Genomic DNA, 22,577 nt, shown 5'->3' on the forward strand with positions numbered 1-22,577 from the left:
CGGCACTCACCCCGAAGTAGGTAACGGCGGCGGGGGGGGCTCCGGCCGCAGCAGCTCCTCCCCCCCGCTGCGAGGGGAGGCCGTGGGTCCAAACACGTCCAGGCTGTCGGCAGGCCCCGCGGGCACAGGCGCGGGCGGGGGCGCAGGGTAGGCGGCGGCCAGGGCCGGGAAGCCCGTGGCGGGCCGGTAGCTGGGGCTGCCACTGCGGCTGCTCTGGGACGGGGAGCCCGTGGACGGCGTGGACTTGCGGGAGAAGCTGCCGGCGGCCGGCGGCTGCAGCGCGATCTCCATCTCGGCCTGCTGCAGGAGCCCCGGGCGGGGCCGGGCGCGGGCCGCCAGCTCGGGGGAGCCGGTGCGCGAGCTCAGGGGGCTTTGGGTGAGAGGCGAGAGCCGGGACGGCTGTAGCACCACTTGATGTAAACTGGGCTCGGCGCGCCTGGCCTGCCGGGGGCTGGGCCGGGGCCGGGGCTGGGGCTCGTACCACCGGGTGTCCAGGCCAAACGTGCTGGGGCCGCTGTGCCCCCCCGGCTCGGCCGGCTCGGGGTAAGGCAACACGGGTATGCCCATACCTTGGCTGGTATGTCTTAGCTGCCCTTGGCTCACCAGAGGTTGCATAGGTCTGTCCTGCCACTTGGCGGAGGGGGGCCCCGGGACGGGGCCTCGGCCCGGCGACTTGCCCGCCCAGCCCTTGGGCGCCTCCAGGGACAGGATGCCCGGGTAGGCCGAGGGCACCTGCAGGGAGGTGGGGGGCAGTCCTCGGGGGAGGCAGGCCTTGGGCTGCAGACTCTCGGCGACGTCACAGGGGTGCAGCTGGTGGGGGAACATCATGGCCGGGGTCTCCAGGCCCCCAAAGGGGAACTCCGGCCGGCCCCAGGGCTCAGGGGAGCGGCCGCCTGTGGGCGTCTGAGTCAAGGGCAGCGTGCTGTTGGAAGCGTTCTCTCCGTTCTCCTCGGGAATGGTGGGGTGGCCGAAGGGCCCCTCGGCGTGCAGGGGTGGGGAGGACATGACGGAGCTCAGGGGGCTGCCCACCTCCGGCATGTAGAAGGGCGGCGGCTCCACCTCCCCGGGGCTGCTGCTGCTGAGGTACCCATAATACTGGCCATGGTGGAAGGGCCGGGGCGCGGGAGGCCTGGCCTGGCCCGTGGCCTGCAGCCGCCCCTCCAGGCCGCCGGGGCCCTCCAGCCCACGGGGCTGGAACCGAGGGCTGTATGCTGGTGGTGGCAGGTAGGACTCCTGGCTGGACGACAGAGGGGTCAGCTGGGACTTGAGGGCAGCCACAGACGTGGGCACCAGCGGGTCCTCATTCTCCTCGTCCGACTGGCGGAACTCGGGGTACATGTCCGTCTCCTCGGCAAAGGGAAAGCCCTCGATGCGCCTGCTCTTCATCGAGGGCTCCATCTCAGAGGGATCCATCACGAAGCGGCCGTCGGGGCCTCTGCTGATGAGCTCGATGGGCGTGGTGGCCTCGGCCTCGGCCTCGGCCTTGGCCACGCTATACTTCTTGCTGCTGATGGCCCTCTTGGTCTTCTTGTACAACGACAGCTCCTTCTCCCGGGTGGGACTCAGCATCCTCTTGGCGGCCGGCTGGCCTTGGTCATCAGAGGACTCCGATGGGGCCCGGAGCGTGCGGATGCTCTCGGGGCTCACCTTGCCAGACGACAAGCTGTGGGGGTGAGCGAGGGGGCAGGAGCGTGAGGCTGCAGACGCCCGCTCAGGCACTTCTTTTCCTCCTCTTAACAAACAACCACAAACGCCTAAGAGGATGCTCAACAGAAGGGGGTGCCGATGGGCTGTGTACTTTGGCGTGAAACACTCTGGCGTGAAACCATCTAGGCGGGTGCCGGCCGGCTTTTGAATGAACGCGCACGTCTGCCCTCGTTCTGGCCCTTCCTGCCTGCCCCATTCCGTGCAGTCACACCTCTAGCATCGTTCCCGGCGTGCTCAAGAAATGCAAGCCCACCTTAAGGTCGACTTACGCAAGACACGCCAAGAAGGCGCGTCTATTAGGGTGAAAGAAACCCACGGAAACACATTCCGAAGCTAAAGAGCCATGGATTATCCGCTATTGGGATGGTCTACGCCACTGCTCCCTCTGTGCACGTGCAGAGCAGTGGACAGCAAACAGTCTAGACACGCTCGTCTGGGGGCCGAGCTAGGCAAACCACCTGCCCGCATCCGCCCTCCGCCCTCTGTGCACTCAGCATGACCGCGGGGGCACTTACGGAGACTCTAGGCTCTTTCTGCAGTGAGTGATGGACAGTGGAGGATCTACAAGAAAGAAGAAGGGGAAGGAGAGCCCGCTGAGGCCAGGGACCCAAAATTCGCCTCAGGTCCATGGCCCCCAGAGCAGAGCTGCAGACCTGCCCTCTCACGGCCTGGGCCCATCACCCCCTCCCCAGCATCTACCTTCCTTACTCCCTCTTGCCCATCCGGTCCCATTGGCAGTTGTACCCCTAAGACCCCATTTCCCTATTGGCAAGGGGGCCCACGCTCAAGGAGAGCCGCCTCTTCCAACAGGGAGCACTGGGAACCGGGCCAGGCAGAGGAGGGCGGTGGGGGCAGACACCCACCTTTTTTGCGCTTGAGCTTACGCTTGCGCTGCTTGTTGACAAAGCAGGCGGCCAGGGTGCTGAACAGGATGGCAGCTGCCAAGAAGCAGATGGTAGCTACGATTCCAGCCAACACGGGCCGGGCTAGCCCGTCATCAGTCAGGTCCGGCTGTGGGAAGATGTCTGCGGGGGGCGAGGAACATGCGTGACTCCCTCCCCTCCCTCCCGCAGGAGCCCCCCAACTCTGACGCTGAGCCCCCAGGCGTCTTTGCTAGCCCCGTGGAACAGACGACGCGCAAGTCTAGCACTTGAGGTTTGGAGAGAGGGGGACGGCCGAGGAGAGGGACCGCAGATGGGTGGATGGAAGTCAAGTGACGTCCACAGGGCTTGCGAAAAAGTCACAGCCACGGTGACCGCATGGCAGGCATGACTCCGACAGTAACATCTGCTTGGCCACGGTGCACACTACCAGACGCCCTCACAGGGGGCAAACGGGGCACACGCGCTCACTCTGACGTAAAGACACCGTCACGGACTGGCCAACAGACACGGCCTATCCGGTCTACACCCCTGCTACTCGGCCTCCTGGGGGAGGGGGTATTGCTGCTTCCTGCCATCCCGACAAAATGGGACCCTGGCTGTGAAGCCACCTTGGGAGTTAAATGCCACGGAGGGGAGAAGGGGCTGTGACCAGAGATTCCGAGCCACCGCATCACGGCTGAGCAATTTCTGCAGGGAGAGTTAGCATGTCCCCGACACCTCGGCTCACAACTCCGGAGCCCGCAGGGACGCTCCACACTAGTCCAACCTCCTCTTACAGGTAAAGAACCGCGGTTCGCTTTGTGCCCAGCTCGTTAGTGACGGAGCCAGGGCTGGACCCCCACCCGCCAGGCCCTACTTCACAGTTGGTGACACCGGAAAGCGCCACTCTTTATATTCTGTGTACGCGGATGTCTTGGGCCAGAGCCGAAACAGCCTGGATCACCCTGACGAGTGGCGTGGGCCGATGGAAAGCTATGAGCCCTTGGGAGTGGGGGGCTGAGACGGGGGCTGAGGCCACTGCGCCCCGGTACCCGTCTTCCATTCGGGTGCCAGACATAAAGCCACTGAACACAGAAGAGCCCGCCGATGCAAACCCTTGCGTCTTTTACTGTGGCCTCGGCTGTGAGCCCTGGTCCCTGTTCCTCCCTCGCTCTAGAGTCCCCTCCCTAGAGGGAAGCCAAGACAGGGTACCTCTGTATGGGGAAAAACAAGAAAACAGCCTCGGTGCCACGGTGCCTAAGGTGAGGCAGGAGTGATGCCCCTCCGCCCCAGGGCTTGGCCACCGTCTCCCCTGCTTCCCCACATCGGCCTGCCCAGTGCCTCTGGAGCTGTCCTGCTGCACGAGCGCCCTGGCCAAGCCCCTGCCGCCGGCCCCAGGGGTCCTTGGAGGAGCAGCGCCCCCAGAAATGGCGCCCCCGCTTAATCACTAAGTGAAAGCCTCTTCCCATACCGAGGGAGCCACTTGACCGGGCGAGGGAGGGGCTCTGCTGGGTTTCGGGACCCGTAGCCGGAGGAAGATGCGTAGAAGTGGGACCAGGGCCAAGAGAAAGAAAGATAAATGTGGAAAATGCTAGGGAGTTGGCTTTATTTAGCCTGAAAAAAAAACCTAGGGAGACGAAGGAGTGGAGGAAACAACACCAAACAGCAATTTTCCAAATAAAACCACCATAATTAGAAAGCAGTCTCATCCCAGGCCTTCAGCAAATATGTGCTGACCTGCGGTCTCTCCAGTTCACCACCCCAGTCCCTTACAGAGGACGCGCTGGCGGAAACAGGGATGTCACAGCAAAGGAACGTGAGCCAGGTCCTTTTGGACTACTACGAGGAGGGGGCTAGCGCCAGTCCCAGCGACGGGTGCCCCGCAGGCAGGGCCGTGCACGCAGCTCCAGCAGGGGAGCGCCTGTCCCGTCCTCCGACGGGCTGGAGGGCCTGAAGAAACGCTCCGGTCTCAACCAGAGCCCTTGCTCGTTTCCGACTCAGCCTCCCTCCCGGACTAGCTTCCTCACAAGGGACTCCGTGCGGCCCTAAGCCCTCGGCTTATACAAGAGCCGAGCCCACGTACCTGTGCTGGAGACGCCGGCGATGTTGCTGGGCTCGCTGATCAGATCCTGCATGACGGCCAGAACCCGGAATTCGTACCAGGTGTCCTGCAGCCCCGGGGACAAGACTCTCGTCAGCCTGGGACCCCAGGCGGACGCTGACCTACCGCAGACCCTCCCCCAAGGGGGAACAGGTACCCGAAGCCGTGGCGGACTGGAAGTGATGAACAACCAGCTCTCGGGTTACCAAAAAAAAAAAAAGAAAAAGAAAAAGGAAAAGAAAAAACAAAGTCCTCATTTGCAGCATTTACCAACTTCCATTTCCATGGTAAAAATACTCCCACTGGGCAGCCTGGGTGGCTCAGCGGTTTAGTGCCCGCCTTCAGCCAGGGCCTGATCCTGGAGACCCAGGATCGAGTCCCGTGTTGGGCTCCCTGCATGGAGCCTGCTTCTCCCTCTGCCTGTGTCTCTCATGAATAAATTAAAAAAAAAAAAAATACTCCCACCGCGGTGGATTTCAATCTAGGGCTGTGAGGTCGCAGAAAGCAGAGGTGGAGAGGGACGCACACATGGGCTCTCATGGGCCCCCGGGGGCTGGTTGTACCGCGGAATAAGTGCCCAGGGAAGGAAGACAGAAAGACAGACGAGACTGTTTCGGGACACCTGGGTGGCTCGGGGGTTGAGCCTCTGCCTTCGGCTCAGAGCGAGATCCCCAGATCTGGGATCGAGTCCCGCATCGGGCTCCCTGCATGGAGCCTGCTTCTCCCTCTGCCTGTGTCTCTGCCTCTCTCTGTGTGTCTCTCATGAATAAATAAATAAAATCTTGAAAAAAAAGAAAAAAAAAAAAGACTGTCCAGACTGTCCAGACTTATTTCCATGAAATAAGCTGCTTCCTCCCTCTAGCGAGAGAGAGACACAGCAAAGTTTACAGGGGACCAGCTGCTAAAAAAAAGATAATGCATCTTCCTCCGGGGACTCTAACTTGTTAAAGCAGGGGGCAAAGCAGGAGACAGCCCTTCTGGGAAACGCTTTGCCCAGCGCGCGTCAGAGTCCGGCAAGGAGCAGAGGTCGACGTCCAGGGTCACAGGTGGGGCTCCTCACCTGCCCCGCGCGGCCCCAGCTCACGTCCGTGTGTGGGAAAAGCCCTCAAGGCAATAGAAGTCTCTGTGGCCACACAATGGCCCTGAGCCTGTGGGGCCTGAGGATCCCAGACCTCGGCAGCAGATCGGAGAGCGTGGGGGGCAGCACACCTGCCTTGGTCACCGGAAGCTTTTGGTGTCTCCAGGCTCACGTCACTTTCGGAATTTGGGAAAAGCCGGGCCCCTCACCTGCGACAAATCCTTGGCAAAGAAGTCTCCCTCGGTGCCCGGGATGGCACTGTCCAGCGTCTCCCAGTGCTCCCCGACGCGGTACTCCATGATGTAGCGGTCGATGGGGAAGCTGTGGTTGGCAGGGGGCAGCCAGGACAGGAGCACGCCCTGCTGGGTCCGGTTGGCTGTGAGGCACCTCGGTGGGGTAACCAGCACCAGGGGTTCTGGAGTTGTGACAGGGAATGCTGCAGCGGGGGGAGACAGAGGGTACGTGGCGGCACCTGCGGGGCCAGGCGCCCCACCTCCCCGCACGCCGCCGGGCCACGGCCCCACAGCGAGGGCCACACGCCCACGCGGGGGTTGTTTCAGAGACGAGGCTTGCACAGCAAGAGCCCTCGACACCCACGGAAGCGGCCCCATGATCCACGCACACAGACGAGAGAACGCAGCTCCTCGGAAGGACGGGGGAGGGGGCGGATAAAAAAACACACCAACAAACAGGAAGGGGGGGAAGGCGGAGAACTTGAATGTTTGAATGTGATCCTCTAAACAGCGCGGCATCTTTATGAGGACACCGAGCATCGCATCCCGCGACCTCCTCTAAGGAGGCCGGGGCCCCCGTCCCAGGGCTCGCCGCCCGCCCTCAGCCGCCCTCTCGGCCCCGGGAGGGAACCAAGGGCCAGGGAGGAAGGCTGCAGAGCGGGGCCGAGCGTCCCATCAGAGCCGCAGGCCCTGGAGGCAGCAGAGGCCCCGGGGCGGGCAGGAGGGGCGCCCCCGTTCGCGCGGCATGGACGGAGCCCCGAGGCCCACGGAGGACCAGGAGTCGACGGCAAGAACCGGCCACACGCCCGCCAGCAAGTGAGGCCAAGGCCAGAGGAAGGAATCGGGGAGGGCAGACGGGGGAGCGCCTCCGACCCTGCCCTGCGAAGCCACGGGACGCTGCAAAGCCCCGGCCTGGCGAGGAAGGACAAATGCCAAGCCTCTTCCCGACAGGAATCCGGCCCCGAGCGCTGCGACGGGGGACAAGGCATCCGGGCTGGGGCAAGCCCCGCACAACGGCACAGAGCACGCGGTCGGCAGCGGCCCACCCGGCCCCCCCGGGAAGCCCTCGCGGCTGCGCAGCCTGCGGCCCTCACCTAAAGTGTTCACAGTGACCACCTCACTGAAGGCGCTCGTTCCCAGCTTGTTCTGGGCCAGGACGCTGAACTGGTAGGCCGTCTCGGGCTCCAGCGCGTCCACCAGCAGCCAGCTGGGTCCCGGCGGCACGGGCAAAGACAGCCAGTCGTGCGGCCCAAACTGCGCCCGCTTCATCCTGGCCGAAAGGAAGAGAGAGGATCGGGGACGAGGGGGTGGGGTGGGTCACACTGGAGACACAGGCGCGCGTGCAAGGTCCTCCAGGAGGTGGCGGCGGACACACCTGGCCTCCCGGGGCGTCAGCACGGAGACGGGTGCCGACCAAGGCGGGGTGACCTACCCAACGTGGCCGTGCCGGTCCCAGAACGCAGGTCGCCAGCCATGGCCGGTACCGCCGCTACGAACGGGACCCTTAGGTATACGTGGCGCTCAAGGCCCAGGTCGAAGTAGCAAGTGCATCTGGGGACAGCGTCGCCCCGAGCACCACCCTGAGAGTGGCTCTGCCTCGGGAGGGTCCGGGCTCCGGGAGCAAGGCAGGGGCCATCGTGGGACAGTGAGCGGCAGCGACCCAGGGGAAGAACCACAACCCCGTCCCCCGGGGCAGCCCACGCTGGGGTGTCAGGGAAGCCAGACGGCTCCCCGGCCCCCCGAGCAGGTTTGAGTCATCTGAGGAAGCCGAGGGCGTGTGATGAAAATAAGCAGGGGTTTCCCCACGGTGAGCAGGAGGATCCTTCAGGCTTTAAGGGTTAGAACTCACCATGGGGGGGGGGGTCCCCAGCACGGAGACGCCCTGGGGCGAGGGTGAGGCCTTGCTGCAGGCCTTGCTGTGGACCGCCCGCCCCACCCGGCTCAGCCGCGGCCTGTGTGCAGGTGCAGTGCCCCGGCCTCGCCACGGGGAGGAGACATCACCCCGCGGGACCCGGCCCCAGCCAGCCTCATCCCCGAGCCGCCGCCTGGTGGACGCCCCCCGCCCCCCGCAGGATCCCCCCACAAGGAAGGGCTCACCACCCTGGACGCTGAGGCAGCAGAAAGCACAGCCGAGAAAGGAAGCTAGCACCAAACGTCTGAGTCAGTCCCGGGAGTCAGAGCCACTCAGCGAGGGGGGGAGGCGACCTCCCCCACTTCACAACCGCCCGGCCCCCCCATGCCCGCCCCCGGCACCAAAGCAAGTGAGCGGAGTGTAACAGAGCGGTGCAGATGAGCAGCAGCGTGGAGCAGGACCACAAGCAGTGAGGGAAACCCCGTCTACGCCCACACCTGCCACTTGGCTGTCCCCAGACACGGCTCGGCCCGGCCAAACACCCTGCCCTGGACACTCAGCCACCTGGCCTCACCGCGATGCTTGCAGGGCCACCTGCGGGGGTGTGCCCCCCCCGCCCCCGCCCCCTGCCTCAGGAGGAGCAGAGGTAAAGGTGGGAGGATATTCTGGCTGCAACTCGCAGAGCCCCCCACACTCCCCCCGGAGGCCCAGGGAGCCCGCCCATCCAGAGCTCGGGCCCCTGGGAAGCTCGGGGCACGGGCCCCATGTTTGATGGTGGGAGACGGGGCAGCTCCCCGGCTGTCGAGAAGTGCATCGAGGGCCCTCCCTGAACGTCCCTGAGTTGCCCTCTGCAGGGGTGTCTCCTCCCTCCCAGGCTCCGGGTGAGCCTGACTACGCGTGCACCCCCAGATGAGGCAGGTCTGAAAGGAGGACCCACCCTCCTGCTCGGCGGTGTCCCACGCTGCGGGGGCCGGTCCCCGGCTCAGGACAGGGAGGGAATTCCGTGGGGATCGGGAAGGAGCTCAGCTACAGGTCCCCCTCTCCACCCCTGCGGTGCCCCCCGACCTCAGCCTGATGTGTGCATCTCTGAGATTCCCTAACCTACCCCCAAGGTTCGGGCAAAGATCTCCCATCGCCACATCCGGCCAACTGAGCAGGAGAGACATAAACACAGATAGAGACACAGGGTCCTGGAGGAAAGGAGATGCTGAAGACCAGGCCGGAAGGCAAGCACCACTTCCAACGGGTTCCTGGAACCCCTGGGGAAGCCACGGCATAACAGTTAGAGTCCACGCCTCCTGCCGGGCTGTTGCACAACGCCCTTGAAGATCCCCGGAGTCTCCTCCAGACTCCAGAGGGCAGAGGAACCTCAAAGGAGCATGATCCAAGGACACAAAAGGGGGCCGGGAGATAAGCTGGGGAAGGAGCAGCAGAGGCCGGTGGTCACGTCAGGCCACAAGCTAAGCTGGCGTCCCAAACCTTCCAGGCCGGAAGGCAGAGAGGGCCCGGAGTCCCCGAGAGCTAGTCACCGCATCCACGCACCTCGCGGCCGGGAGGCCTAGCAGGCCAAGAACCGTCTCCTCCTCCTAGCGTCTACCCCCCGGGGGCTGCCTGAAGTCGGGGGTCGGGGAGGGAGAAGCAGAGAGCAAAGCATGCGGGGGTGACTCACAGAGGTCCGTACCAAACTGAGAATGTCTGCTCGAATCCTCCATCATAGCCTGGCTCCCAGGACACGTTGGCAGTTGTCATGGAGACCTGGACCCGGACACTGCCCGGGGCATGGGGGCTGGTGCCTGGAGACCAAGCGGAGTCCTCTCAGACCAAAACGAGCTGGGCCCAGCGAGCCGGGCCGCAGCGGCACCGCGTGGTGGCGAGGGCAGTGCCCAAGGGGGCGCTCGGGGCCCTCGGGGACCCCGGAGGAGCCGACGCCCGCGCAGCAGGGCTGCGGCAGGAAACCCGCCCCGTGCCTCCCGGAGCACTCGGCCTGAGCGAAGGGAACCTGGAGCCTGCGTCACCCCGGGCCGAAGTCCTGGGCTCCCCCCGAGCACACACTCTCCCCGGAGCTCACAGGCAAAGCCAGAAAGCCCCCGACCCGCCAGGTCCTCCGGCCCCACGAGAGCCACACGCCACCCGACCGCCGGCGTGACAGGCCGCGCAACACGACTGTTAAGAGCTTCCCGCCTGTGCGTCCTGAGCCCGCGCTGCCCGGCGGTGCGATGCCCGCGAGGTGTGCGACCCACGCCAGGCCCGGGCCCAACGGGGTGCACCGGGCTATCCGCTCTCGCCTCGGGTTATAGGGGACGGGCACCACCGGGTACAGGGCCTGAGACTGCGGCAACGCCTGCCGCCTTGGCCTCGGCTGGCGCCACCGCCTCTCCACCCACGGGCGGCTACGTGGGGACGCGGCAGCACCAGGAACCTCCACGCTGGGCCCTCCCGAGACCCCTCCCGGGCTCTGGACACAGACCCCCAGCAGCTGCTCCTGCCTACGCACATGCCTCGGTCTGCCTGGGGGTGTTGCTGGGGGCATCTCGCCCGAGGAAGATCCCCCAGGACAGGCCCCCTGGCCCCTTCCCTCGGGCAGCGTCTAGAGGGCTAGGGCTGCACGTGGCAGGCTCCCAGTTCCGAGGCGGGCCGATTCAGGAGAGACGCCCAGAGCAGGCAACCGTGCGCAGCACTCAGAGCAGGTGACTGTGCGCAGCACCCAGAGCGGGCAGACTGTGCGCAGCACCCAGAGCAGGCAACTGTGCACAGCACCCAGAGTGGGCAACCGTGTGCAGCACCCAGACCGCAGCCCTCCTGCCCGCAGCCCCCGTACCGATGACGGTCAGGTGGGTACTGGCAGTGATGCTGGTGACCACGTTGGTGGCGATGCACTCCCACTCCCCGTGGTCCTCCTTACTCAGGGCTCGAAACTGGAGGCTCCCGCTGGGCAGGGCGTTGTGCTTGCTTCTGCTGGGCTTCCCTACCTTGGCCAACAAGGGGGCAGGAGGAAGGCAGGGCAGGGCGCCAGGGGAGGAGCCAGGTCAGCAGGGAGGAAGAGAAGCCACCCACACATCAGAGGCCGGAGGAGCGAGGGGCACCCCAAGTCTCAGCCCGCCCCCGCTGCCCCTCCCGCAGGGGGCCCACCCCACTCCTCTGCACCCCACCTTCTCCCAGCAGAGCTGCTACCAGGCCCCGCAACCTGCTCCTCCCGTCCCCCCACCAAGCCCCGTCCCCTCCTCGCCCCCTCACTGCCCCCCCCACCGCCGCCCCACTTCCCAGGCTCCAGAACCCGGGGGTACCTTTCTCCACGTGATGACGGGGAAGGGGTCCCCGGCAGCAGCACAGGGAATGAGCAGCTCCCGGCCAGCCTCCTGCCGATATTCCCAGCCTGGTAGCACCGTAAAATACGGGGGGTCCTAGGGAGGACACGGCCACCTGGTGACGCCCAGCGCTCGGGGCGCCCGCTCCACAGCCACTCAGCCCCAGACTCACCTTCAGGACAAGCCGTGCGGGAGCAGACTGGCCCATGGTCCCCAGGGTGTTGTAAGGCACACAGGTGTAAGTGCCAAGGGCCTCCTCTGTGGCCTCCTCAATCCGAATGGAGCCATCCTCCATCAGGGTCCAGCCCAGGTTCTGCCCAAGCAGACAGCACAGCGGGGAGCCAGTGTCAGGGCAGGGGCTCCGGCCGGCCGGGGAGGCAGAGCAGCAGCCAGCCTGGGCCAGGGGCTCAGGCCCCGCAGACCACCCCCCCCAAGCAGCTTTGCACCCCCAGAGGTGGGGTGGGGAGTGCAGGAGCCCGGGCAGGGAACCGGACCCTCGGGGGCAGCCTCGGCCATCGGGAGGCACGCGGCGCTGGGACCCCACGGGCATCCCTCTAGCACCTTCTCGACCTGCAGCGGGCGGCCATCCTTGTTCCACTTGACCACGGTGGCCGGCGGCTCTGCGTCCACAGGGCAGCGGATGTAGCCGTGAATTCCCACGGGCACGTAGATGACAGGGGGCATGTTGAGGACGCGGGCTGGGTCTGCAGGGCGACAATGTGGGGTGAGATACGAGGGCACGAGGATGTGCAGGAGCGAGGATCCCAGGCAGCGGCCGGGGCCCCGCGCACCCCGGCCCAGGGGCCACACAGACAGCGGGCCTCCCGGGGCCTGCCACCCCCGACCCCCACCCCCACCCCTTCCCCCGTCCAGTTAGCACCACATGTGTCCCCAGTGCTCCCAACGGGGCCAGGTGCCGGCCACCACGAGGGACAAGACGGACGCCCCAGGGGCCGTGCAGGCTGCCCGCCGCCAGCGTCCCCCACGAGTCCTGTTTCCAGTCGGGAGGCCCCGGAGCTTGCCCCAGCCAGACGCTCCTCCGATGCTCCTGGCACAGCAAGGGCTCCCGAGGCTCCTCCCCTGGACCTCAAACTCCAAGTGGACATTTGACCGCACCCCCCAGCAGCGGCTCCTCGACCCGGGCTCGGGGTCCTCTGACCTCTCTGACCTCTCCGACCTCTCCGTCCACGCCCTAAGCCCAAGAGGAGCGTCGCCCTAGGCACAGGTGCTGCGAGGCGGGACCAGTGGCGCTTCTTTTCTCTCCTCTCCACGGTGCTCGCTGTCCAACCCCCCCAGCCTCAGTTTCCCCTCCGTGCGGTTGGGATGCAGAATCGACCTCGGCGGCCACGGATGAAAAGTCCCCGGGAGAAGAGCGTGCGGCGCTTCCTGTGATGTGGGTGACTCATCACCTTTCGACTCTTCCCCCAACGTCCCCCGAGGGCTACCAGGGAGAAAGATCCAGAACTTCCCGTGAGGCGGCGAGGATGAATGAGCACTCGGAGCTCTTCAGAGAACAGCATTACATAAATACCAGGCCGAGGTGTATATTTAGACACAGCTTCCTACTTTTGCATGTAGGGGTTTTTTTTCCTCCAAGATCTTCAAAAGGTTTATGAATGGGAAATCCTCTGAACAACCACTTTTTAGCAGAAATGAAGATCCTTGTCTCACCCACCTGAAAACCTCACCCCGCCCCCCATCCCGGATTCTCCTTGGAGGCAAGAAGGAGGTAAAAAGGGACACGCGGGAGCAGGAGATGGCACCGGGGGGACACGGGGAGGCACGGGGAGGGCACGGCAGCCCATGGCTTCCCCCACGGGGCTTCCTCCCGCCTGGACTCGTCTTCCTCCGGAGGCCGCCCCTCGGGTCTCTGCTCCTGCAGGTGGGCCCGTCCCTTCCCAGGCCCCTTCACAAAGGCCCAGCCCAGTGCAGGGCACCGGCGAAGTCGCATGTAAACCGTGTTCCTGACTGCAGGTCTGGGCGGGACCAACCCGACGTCCCAGTCACGTCACATTGCTTCTTGGGCCTCAGGGTCCTCGATGCCCGGGGACTCGGGACATCGCGCGCCGAGAGCCTGCCCGCTGCTGACGACGGCAACGGCAGGGGCGGCACGGGGACACCTTGGCCCGCGCGGCCAGAACCGCTGCATGGACACCGACACGGCGACCGTGTGCGGTGAGCGGCGGAGCAGGGCTCGCAGGCCGGCCCGGCCCCGACGCCGCGGCGCCCACTCGCGGGACAGTCACCGGCCAGCCGTGCAGAGGCCTCGGGAGACCCGCCCCGCGGCCCGGGGTCTCCGCTGTGGCACTCGCTCACAGCTCGGTGCTGGCCCGGCCGCCCCTGTCGCCCTGCCCGGGAGTGCCCTTGGGGGCGAGCCGCTGTCCCGCGTCCCGCACCGGCCCTCGCGCGATGGGGAGCCTGTCGCCCCCAGTCACAGCGACAGGGCCATCCGCAAACCAAAGGAAGTCATTAATCCTCGTCGCTCGTCCTCCTCTCTCCGTCTCAGCACCACTTGCCAGGGGGTGGGAAGGCACGGACGATGCTGACGGATTCAAGATGAGCAACTGAATTATTGTGCTTTTGCACAAAAGCCCTCGGCTGTGCTGGCGTGAGGGGCGGCCCATCCATTTGGATCCCTGGCAGCTCCGGAGAAGAGCGAGTGGAGAGCCAAGGGCGAGCCGGGTGTCGGCGGCCCCCGGGCCCAGTCGCCCCAGGAGACGGTCTGCCCCCTCCTCCCCAAACGCCCGTCCGCGGCAGGGGACGTGCAGGGCTGGGGGGAAGCCTAAGCCAACACCACATGCACCTGCCCTCCCTCGCACACCTGAGGGGAGAAGCGCCAGAGAGCATCTCGCTCACAGTCCGGGGGGAGGGTGGGCCAGTCGCCGGCGCAGGCACGACCGCTCGGGTCTGCCCATCCCGGAGCCCCCACGGAGCCCAGCTCACAGGGCATCCTTGGTCCGGCCAGAGCTACCCTCCCTCGGCCCAGCAGCCCGGGCCTCGGTCTCCCCCTGCATCCCGTCAGGCCTCCGCCCCACCCCTCCAGTGACCCTCGCTCTCGAGGGTGCCCACGGGGCCGGCCTCTTCAGGAACCCCACCACGTGTGGCCGCCGCCCGTCCCTACTCACACTGCACGGTTAGGTACGCCGAGGCAGAGGGGGAGCGCCCCAGGCTGTTGCTGGGGACGCAGGTGTACTTCCCGGCATCCTCAGGCTTCACCCGGAAGATGATCAGGGTCCCGTCGATCAAGATCCGCACTCTCAACTTCAGGTCGCTGCGAACACACAAGGAGACAAGCAGGGGCGGGTCGGCACGGAGGGGAGAGGATCCCCCCTGAGCCAGCGGGGCCAGGCGGCGGGCGGGGGGGGGAGGGCCGGCCACCCCACTGCAGGCTCCCTGTGCCCCAGGGCCGCTGTGGCCGCCCTGCTCAGAGGCCCCGCCCCTGGGAGGCCGGGTGGCTGGGGACCCCACAGGGCAGGGCAGCTCGCTCACTTCTGGAAGTAGACGTTCTCATCCTGCCAGTACCAGGTGTAGGTGAGGTTGCCGGGGTACGCCTCTGCCCGGCAGGTGAGCAGCGCATCCTGGGAGATGTTGACCGTGATGTTCTCAGGAGGCGAAACGATGAACGGAGGCCCTGGTGGGGGGGGACGGACAGGAAACAAACGGGACCTTACGTGGTGCAGGAGGGGAGAGCGACAGCTCTGAGGCCTCCCAGCGGGGCCTGCGGGGCCTCAGGACGGGGTGTCCGGACCCCGGGGAGGGAGCTGTCGTGGAGATGCCCCCCTAGCGGTCGCCAGGGCTTAGGTTCTCAGTCTCCTGACAGACCCGACAGATGCAAAGGTCCTGGGGCAGGGTCACGACATGCCCCCCCCACCCCCTCTCCGCAGCCAGCTGCAGGCCCCTGCCTGGGAACACCTGCACCCCAGCCAGGCACGTGGCCTCCATAAAACCCGGGCTCCCAGACCGGCCATCCGACCCCCCACGCCCCGGCCTGCCCTCCAGAACCCGAGCGGGGGACTCGCAGGAGGGCAAAGGCCACTCCTCTCAGTACTGAGCAAGGATCTGGCCTCTGAAGCAGTGAAGACGCTGGTGCCGCTTAGCAGCCGGAGGTCAGGGGGGCAGATGGGGGGAGAGGCAGGGGCAAGCAGAGTCAAGATGGGGGGAGACCCCAGGCCTCCTGGCGCTGGCCGCGTCCTGAGGGGGCGGCTCTCCTGGCAGCAGAGGGACCTGGGTGGCACTGCCGGTCGGGGGAGACAGAGAGGACCCGGCCCCGGCAGCCCTGGCGGCCCAGCCAGCCTCCCCAGCGCCCGAATCCACCTCCTGGGGGGCACACGGCGACGCCCCGGGGCTGACCGTGCAGACCCCAGCTCTGCCCACACCCTTGGTACTGTCCAAACACCTGGGGTCTGTCTAGATTTACGGACGCCATCACCCATGGGTGGGAGCCTGAGGGACGCCCCCTCCCCCGGGAAGAGCGAGGCACAGCAGGACACTATGTGGACAGATGGGGAAACCCAAAACCCACCCGACACGGTGCCACCTGCCGCGAACTGCACGACAGTCAGGGGGAGCCCACCCCGGTCCCCACGGGCTGCCCACCTCTCCAGCCACCCCAGCTGCGCCCTGGGGAAACCCCGGTGCACCTCAGATGGGCCGGGAGGCCCTGCAAAAGGTCTGGGGCGCAGAGAGGAGAGAAAGCGCTCTCACCTTGGACAAGCAGGTGGGTGGTGTGGACGGCCTCCCCCTGGATGCTATATGCACGACAGGTGTAGGCACCTCTGTCCTCTCTGCTGACCGACGTCACCGTCAGGCTGCCATCACTCACCTGGGGCCAAGGGGAGACGGAGCTCAGTACCCCCCATGGGGCCCTAGCGACGCCAGTCCCAGGTGGGCATGGAGCACTGGGGGCACACGGAGCCAGGCACCTCCTGCCCCTCTCCCTCCAAGCACACAGGTCACGGGAAGTGGGAGGCCGCCGTGGAGGGAGGGCTGGGGCGAAGGAAGGGTGAGCCAGGAGGACCACGCTTACCTGGTATTTCCCACTAGCACCTAGGAGTGTCCCCTCCTTGAGCCAGGTGACAATGGGCTTGGGGTTCCCAAAAGCTGTGCAGGTCATGGTCACACTGCCACCCTCCTTGGCCTCGATGTACTGGGGGGGTGTTTCCGTGAAGGTGGGAGGGGCTGCAGAGAGACGCAGGGTGGCGCTAGCCCGGCACCGCGCCGTGTGCCCACGTGAGCCTCACGAGGTGCTGGGGCACGCGGAGGAACGGGGACACAGGCTAGCCCTGTGCCCGGGAGTCTTACACGGGGAGGCAAGACCCAAAGTCTAAAGTGCGCCTGGCGGGGTGCACATCGCTGACCTTCACCGGGCCTACTGGGCTGATGCGCAGCCCCCAGGGGTTTGCTGAGGCTCTGTGCCCTGCACGGACAGGAGCTCTCGCGCAGCCTGCGCACACCAGCTCCGTCCTCCCTGGTCCTCCCCCCACCCCCCTGACATGCCCACAGCCCCCCCCCACCCCCACCCCCCGCCAGGCCCCACTTCCACGGCACCTGCTATCTGAGCTCCCCCTGGGCCCACAGCGACCACTGGCCTGGCTGCTGCGGGGGATCCCGCGAGCATCCTGCACGCTCCTCCCTTCCCGCTCCTCCCTTCCCAGCATCCTCCCAACATCCAGCAGAAAGAGGGGCCCCATCTGCAGGCGACTCCCTTCTGAGCGCTCTCCGGAGTTTGCACCTGGTCCCCCCACCTCCACCTGCGCGGACTGGAGCTTAGACCAAATTTCCACCCGGTTCGGATACGCACCCGCAGCCGTCACAGCCTCAGCTCGTCGGTGCGAGCTGCCTGGAGAGTCAACCGGGTCCACGTCCCCTGTGGACCAGCAGGAGGCCCCACCAGGGACCCCAGCCCTGGGGCCCAGGCCAGGCGGGGGCGGCACGAGTGCAGCTCGTCTTGAGGCCAAGCCCCAGTTAAAGTGCTCGCCCCACTGGTGGGGTAGCCAGCACGTTACTCCCGGCCCCCCAGGGCTCTACCTACATGGGGCCCTCCAGGATCGAGGGAGGAATAAGAGACAAAGTGTGTGAAAGGCATCTCCCCACGTCAGCAGGCGTGGAAGGTTGGCTCTCCTGCCATCACTCTCACAGCACCGGACACCTGAGACCTCCGGGACGCTCAGGCACTGTGGCCTCTCCAGAGAACCAGCCGGAGTGCCTGAGACTGGGTCCCGCCGCCCCTCACTCGCCCACCCGTCCGCTACCGCGTACCCCCTTCCCTGCGCGCCAGCCCACCGGCCATCCTGGTCTTCCTACCGCAGGGCCTTGGCCTCTGCTGTCCTGTCTGTACCCAGACCTCGCTCCTCTGGTTCAGGCAAATCTTTGCTAGAATGCCATCTCTGCCTTACGTGCGTGACCCAGCTTCCGGCATTCTCCACCCCCTTGGACTCCTTAATTCTCCTTAAAGCCACGATCACGGACTGTCCCTGAGAACAAAGAGCTTTTCTGTCCATCTCACTGCACGCCCAGCTTCCAGCACAGTTCCTGGCACGTAAGAGAGCACGCGGCAAATGCGTGTTGAAGGGACGGACGGACGAAGCATACACGCAGACACACACCTACCTACAGACCACGCACGTTCAAACCCATAAAACCTCCCAGGGGCCAGACCGTGACAAGACCACTTTCTTCAGTCACTTCCAGCGCCCCTGGCTCAGCGTGGGCACGCGGGGGCACACGGGGGCAGGCGGGGGCTCCAGGGCTCGGGGGCTCCAGGGCTCGGGGGCGGGCGTGGATACTGAGTGAATCAAGCATCCTTCATCCCGCACAAAACTCACACAACGGTTGCCCTTCAAGTGCATCAATCCTCATCCAACGTCTAATCTAATAAAAATGATGGCAAACAGCCTTCCCGATCCTGACAAAGGGATTCGGGAATCTCAGCTCCCTGAGATTCAGCTCCCAGGCCTCTCCTCCTGCCCTGGAACGTGTGCATCTCCAACAGAGCCCCTCTTGCCAAGCCTGCCCCTCGAAATACGGGTAATACAGCCACAGCCTCTATTACCTCCGGTGTCAAGCTTAAAAGAAAAGACAATAAATTAAATTACGTCCTGAAGTGACAAATTAATTACTAATTACATAATTACTTTATTATTTAGGTGCTAATCAGGAAAGTACTTTGAACAATCTCGAGTTTTCAGGAAAATAATGGTTTGACTCTCGATTATTTACAGAATTAGGTGTTAGCATGCCAGCTGCATTTCCAGGCTTAATTCTTTTTTTGCAAGTGCCCTATAATTAATAGTGCAGGTTAGAAATAGGCTGGCCTTTCCTCCAAGTAATTCACCAACCTAAAGCAAGACTTGGCTTGGGCTTTTGGGGTATTTTCTATGTGATAAAGGCATAATTGGGTTTGTTTCCACCCAACTGGTCTTCGGGAAAACACAGACGGAGAATGAGACCATTTGTAATTCTAATTTCTCATGGGCCTTTCATTTTCCAGAGGTGATCTCCGTCAGAAAATGCCTGACACTGAGCATTCTGATTTGGAAGCAACAGCGTGTGGGCAGTACAGGCTCTCTCCGCCCATAAAGGAAATATTCGCCCTCAGAACTCGGGGTGGAGGAGGGGGATGAAGGGAGAGAGCTCTCACCTCGAAGGTGCGTGTTGTGTTCTCCCCGTTTGGGAGCTGGGCTCCTGGTAAGGGAAGGCGTCCCAGGGTGAGCGGGCCCTGGTCCTGGCGCCTGCGGCAGAGGGCGCCACGTCCTTAGCCTTTCAGCCCACACCTCCCTGGGAACAGCCTGGCCGCCTTCCCGGAGTACCGACTCCCTTCCTCTGGGCTTCCAGGCACGCTGATCCCTTAGCCTGGAACGCCCCCCTGCACCTGCCAGCCCTGAGCTGGGTAAGTCCTGCTCCCCAGTCCGGTCTCCGCAAGGGCCCCCTCACGGAAGCTCTCCCTCCCGTTTCCCCAAGGCCCTGAGGCAACTGTGCGCGGCCTTCCGGGTCTGGGTTCCGCCCACCCCACTGCTGTATCCCCACAGCCTGCCACAGGAGAAACACTCAAGGGGTGCGTGTGTGTGCATCTATGCATGGGCGTGTATGTGCATGTGAGTGTGTGTGTGCACATGCATGTGCATCTGCATGGCCGTGTGTACGTGTGCATCTGTGCGTGGGCGTATGTGTGCACGTGTGCATATGTGTGGCATGTGGGCACACATGTGAGCGCGTGGGCATGTGCGTGTGTGCACGTGTGCATCTGTGTGTGGGTGCGCACACGTGTGGATATATGCATGGGCGTGTGCACACATGTGTGAGATGTGTGAGCACATGTGCGTGTGTATGTGTGCATCTGAGTGTGCGCGTGGGTGTGCGTGCACATGTGTGAGCACATGTGCATTGTGTACGTGTGCATCTGTGTGTGCACATGGGTGTGTGCACTCCTGTATGAGCACATGTGCATGTGTGTATGTGTGCATCTGTGCGTGGGTGTGTGTGCACGTGTGTGCGTGCGAGTATGCATGTGTCTGCATGAACGTGTGTGTATGCACATGTGTGTACGTGTCCATCTGTGCTTGGGTGTGTGCATGGGCCTGCATATGTGTGTACATGCAAGTGTGCATGTGCACGTGGGTGTGTGTGCACATGCATGTGCATCTGTGCATGGGCATGTGTGTGCGCATGTGCACGCATGTGTGCATATGTGGCACGGGTATGTGCGCACGTGCATGTGTGTGCACGTGCATCTGTGCGTGGGCGTGTGTGCATTACTTCATTTCATTATGAGACAAAGATCACTGCAGCCCCGTGTCCAGGCCCAGGTGTGCGGGTCACTCACGCCAACCCCAAAAGCCAGGATCCAGGTTGCGCCCCACGGCGTAAGTACCGGCGGCACGAGCACCCTCACGCTACCGCAGGCCTCTGCACGGTCCAGGCTGAGGACCTGCCTGTGCGACGGCCTCCTGGCCTCGATGTGCTCCTCTGAGGTCCTCGCTTCCCTGTCCCCAGGAGGAGGAGGGCCAGCGTCGGCCCCACAGGCAACTCGCGGCCCAGACGCGGCGCAAGACGGTCCCGTCCTCCCGCCGCCTCTGCAGACGGCCGCCTGCCATCACCCGGCTCTCACTCCGTGCCCTGGACGCAACCTTCTCGGGTCCCGGCCCACGCTCGTCCCCCCCGGAGCAATCAGGAATCCTCCAAGAACCGACTTCCGCGCAGGGGAACCCAGGCGGGCCGGGAACACGACGCGCAACTTCCAGCTAAATTCTACTTCCCGGGCATGGGAGTGCCTCCCCGCCACGGCCACGACCCGGTGGCTGACCCGGTGGCTGACCAGGTGGCTGAGGACGCTGCGGGGACGGGACACAGGCAAGGGAAAGGGCGTGGAGATCCAGCCCAGCGCGGGAGGGGCGCGAGAGCCTCAGGATTCGACGTGGGGCCTCTTGGCGCGGCGTTCAGTCAGTGAAGCTTTTAGCAACAGATTTACCTTCCTAATTATGTTTTGCTTGGGCTAATATTAAGATGAGTTTTCATTCTCGGCACACACAACAGCTGGCATCAAAAGGAGGTGACTCAAACGCTTGCTGTGTGGTGGGGACAGCGCACCAAAGACTTAAAATAAGCCTCCGATCAGTCGCTGGCGCCGGACAGGAGCCAAGTGCACCCCGTGGACCGGGCAGCCCAGATCAGCCCTGGGCCTCCGGTGCCCGGCCACGTCCCGTCCTCCCGGGCCCCCGAGAGGCTGCCCCGCCCGGGAACACGGCCCGAGCCCACGCGCCAGGGCACACGGGGCCACCCCTCAGGGCAGACCGACACGGCGAGAAGCTTCCGGGCCAGGAGCGACAGCAATCTCCCTCCCACCCACGGCGCCGACAGTCACAGACACCAAACCCAGAAGGACCCAAGCTGTGTGTGGCACATCCACAGCACACATGTCACTTCTCCAGATTTCTCTGCACGGTTCCAGCTTCTCCTGGCTCCTCCGGAGTATCTCCGCCCAAGGGAGGACTCCCAGGGACACGCGAGACTCCCCACGTGGAGACACGCAAGGGCCCAGCACCTGCTGGGGTCACAGCCTCAGACCCAGGCCCCCGCCCACCCCCACCCACAGCAGGGCCAGGCTCGGGGCCAGGCCGCCAGTGCCCCCGCAGAGCACTTTGCTGCCTTTGTCCAAACACTCAAAAAGCATCGTCAACACAGCGGATCCGCTTCGTGGGCACCGTCAACGCCGGGCGCCGGCAAGCTGGGGACGCTCCGCAGGATTCCTAGTTTCCTAGACGGCAAACCCGGGACGAGCAGGGACCGCGTCCGGGCTGCGTCACCCTCGTTCCCCCAGCACCTCGTGCACGCTAGCGCACAGCAGACGCTCACCGCGTGTCGCTCACGTGAACATACTGAACAAGGAACCAAAATAGTAACCTGGGAAGGAACCCTGTCGTGTTGGGACCCCAGGAATGCCACTAGCGTGGGAAGGCACCCCTGGGCTGGCACGGTCTCCCCGAGCCGCATCCCCCGCTCGCTCCAAGGACGCCCACCCACAGCAAGCCCATCCTGTGCCCGGGGAGCTGCCCATCCTGTGCACCCCACGGGCCCCAGAGGCCCCAGGAGACCCCCGAGGGGGCAGGCAGTGGGAGCTGCTGACCAGGGCCCAGCCCCGCCGACTCGTCTCCGCAGCAGGGACAGAAGAGTCGGGAAAAGGCCTCCCCTGACCGCGCCCCCCGCCCCGGCCCCGGCCCGCGTGGCCCCAGGAAGCGGCCCGGACGCACCGTTGATGGTGAGGTGGACCCAGCTGCCGTTGTGGAAGGTGTCATACTGCTGGTCCAGCATGAGCACTTTGCACTCGTACCAGCCCTGGTCCTCAGAGCGAACCTGCTCCAGCCGCAGGGAGGCTTTATCGTGAAGGCTGGCCCGGCCTGCAGGACAGGGACAGGGACAGGGACAGGACGGGCCGTCACGGTGCTGCCAGCAGACCCCCAGGGAGTGGCTGGCACCCCCCGGTGGCAGGGGGCACAGGAGACGGCGCGCCGCCTTGCCTGGGGGGGCCCTCGTCCTGCCTCCTTGCCTCCCCCTGACGGCCTGGTTCCTCACCCCATCCTCCTCCCTCACCCTGTCCTGGGCCCTCACCCCATCCTGGTCCCTCACCCCAACCTCCTCCCTCACTCCGTCTTCCTCCCTCACCCCATCCTGGGCCCTCACCCTGTCCTGGTCCTTCACCCCAACCTCTTCCCTCACCCCATCCTCCTCCCTCACCCTGTCCTGGTCCCTCACCCCATCCTGGTCCCTCACCCCAACCTCTTCCCTCACCCCGTCCTGGGTCCTCACCCCATCCTGGTCCTTCCCCCGCCCCGTCCTCCTCCCTTACCCCGTCCTCCTCCCTCACCCTGTCCTTGTCCCTCACCCCATCCTGGTCCTTCACCCCAACCTCCTCCCTCACTCCGTCTTCCTCCCTCACCCCATCC

At 64.9% G+C, this 22,577-nt stretch overlaps 1 protein-coding gene across 4 annotated transcripts in view; it reads right to left on the reverse strand.

Moving 5' to 3' along the window:
• The window catches only part of IGSF9B (immunoglobulin superfamily member 9B), a 56,344-nt gene that overhangs the window by 21,025 nt on the left and 12,742 nt on the right, over window positions 1–22,577 (reverse strand). For 3 of the 4 annotated variants that reach the window (XR_012028902.1, XR_012028901.1, XM_072822760.1), the window contains exons 3-18: window positions 21,885–22,031; window positions 16,166–16,317; window positions 15,844–15,961; window positions 14,629–14,770; window positions 14,265–14,410; window positions 11,701–11,843; window positions 11,312–11,452; window positions 11,119–11,235; window positions 10,653–10,803; window positions 9,504–9,627; window positions 7,077–7,252; window positions 5,959–6,185; window positions 4,654–4,738; window positions 2,571–2,732; window positions 2,223–2,268; window positions 11–1,663 (exon numbers count right to left, since the gene is read on the reverse strand). Coding sequence is in view for 2 of the 4 variants with exons in the window: in XM_072822760.1 (XP_072678861.1) it covers window positions 11–1,663; window positions 2,223–2,268; window positions 2,571–2,732; window positions 4,654–4,738; window positions 5,959–6,185; window positions 7,077–7,252; window positions 9,504–9,627; window positions 10,653–10,803; window positions 11,119–11,235; window positions 11,312–11,452; window positions 11,701–11,843; window positions 14,265–14,410; window positions 14,629–14,770; window positions 15,844–15,961; window positions 16,166–16,317; window positions 21,885–22,031 (3,730 nt within the window). In the remaining 2 variants the exon portion in view is untranslated. The remainder of the gene's footprint in view (window positions 1–10; window positions 1,664–2,222; window positions 2,269–2,570; window positions 2,733–4,653; window positions 4,739–5,958; window positions 6,186–7,076; window positions 7,253–9,503; window positions 9,628–10,652; window positions 10,804–11,118; window positions 11,236–11,311; window positions 11,453–11,700; window positions 11,844–14,264; window positions 14,411–14,628; window positions 14,771–15,843; window positions 15,962–16,165; window positions 16,318–21,884; window positions 22,032–22,577) is intronic. The other variant, XM_072822761.1, reaches the window with a different exon arrangement.

Source organism: Canis lupus, chromosome 3 (genome assembly GCF_048164855.1).
Source record: "Canis lupus baileyi chromosome 3, mCanLup2.hap1, whole genome shotgun sequence".
NCBI lineage: Eukaryota > Metazoa > Chordata > Mammalia > Carnivora > Canidae > Canis > Canis lupus.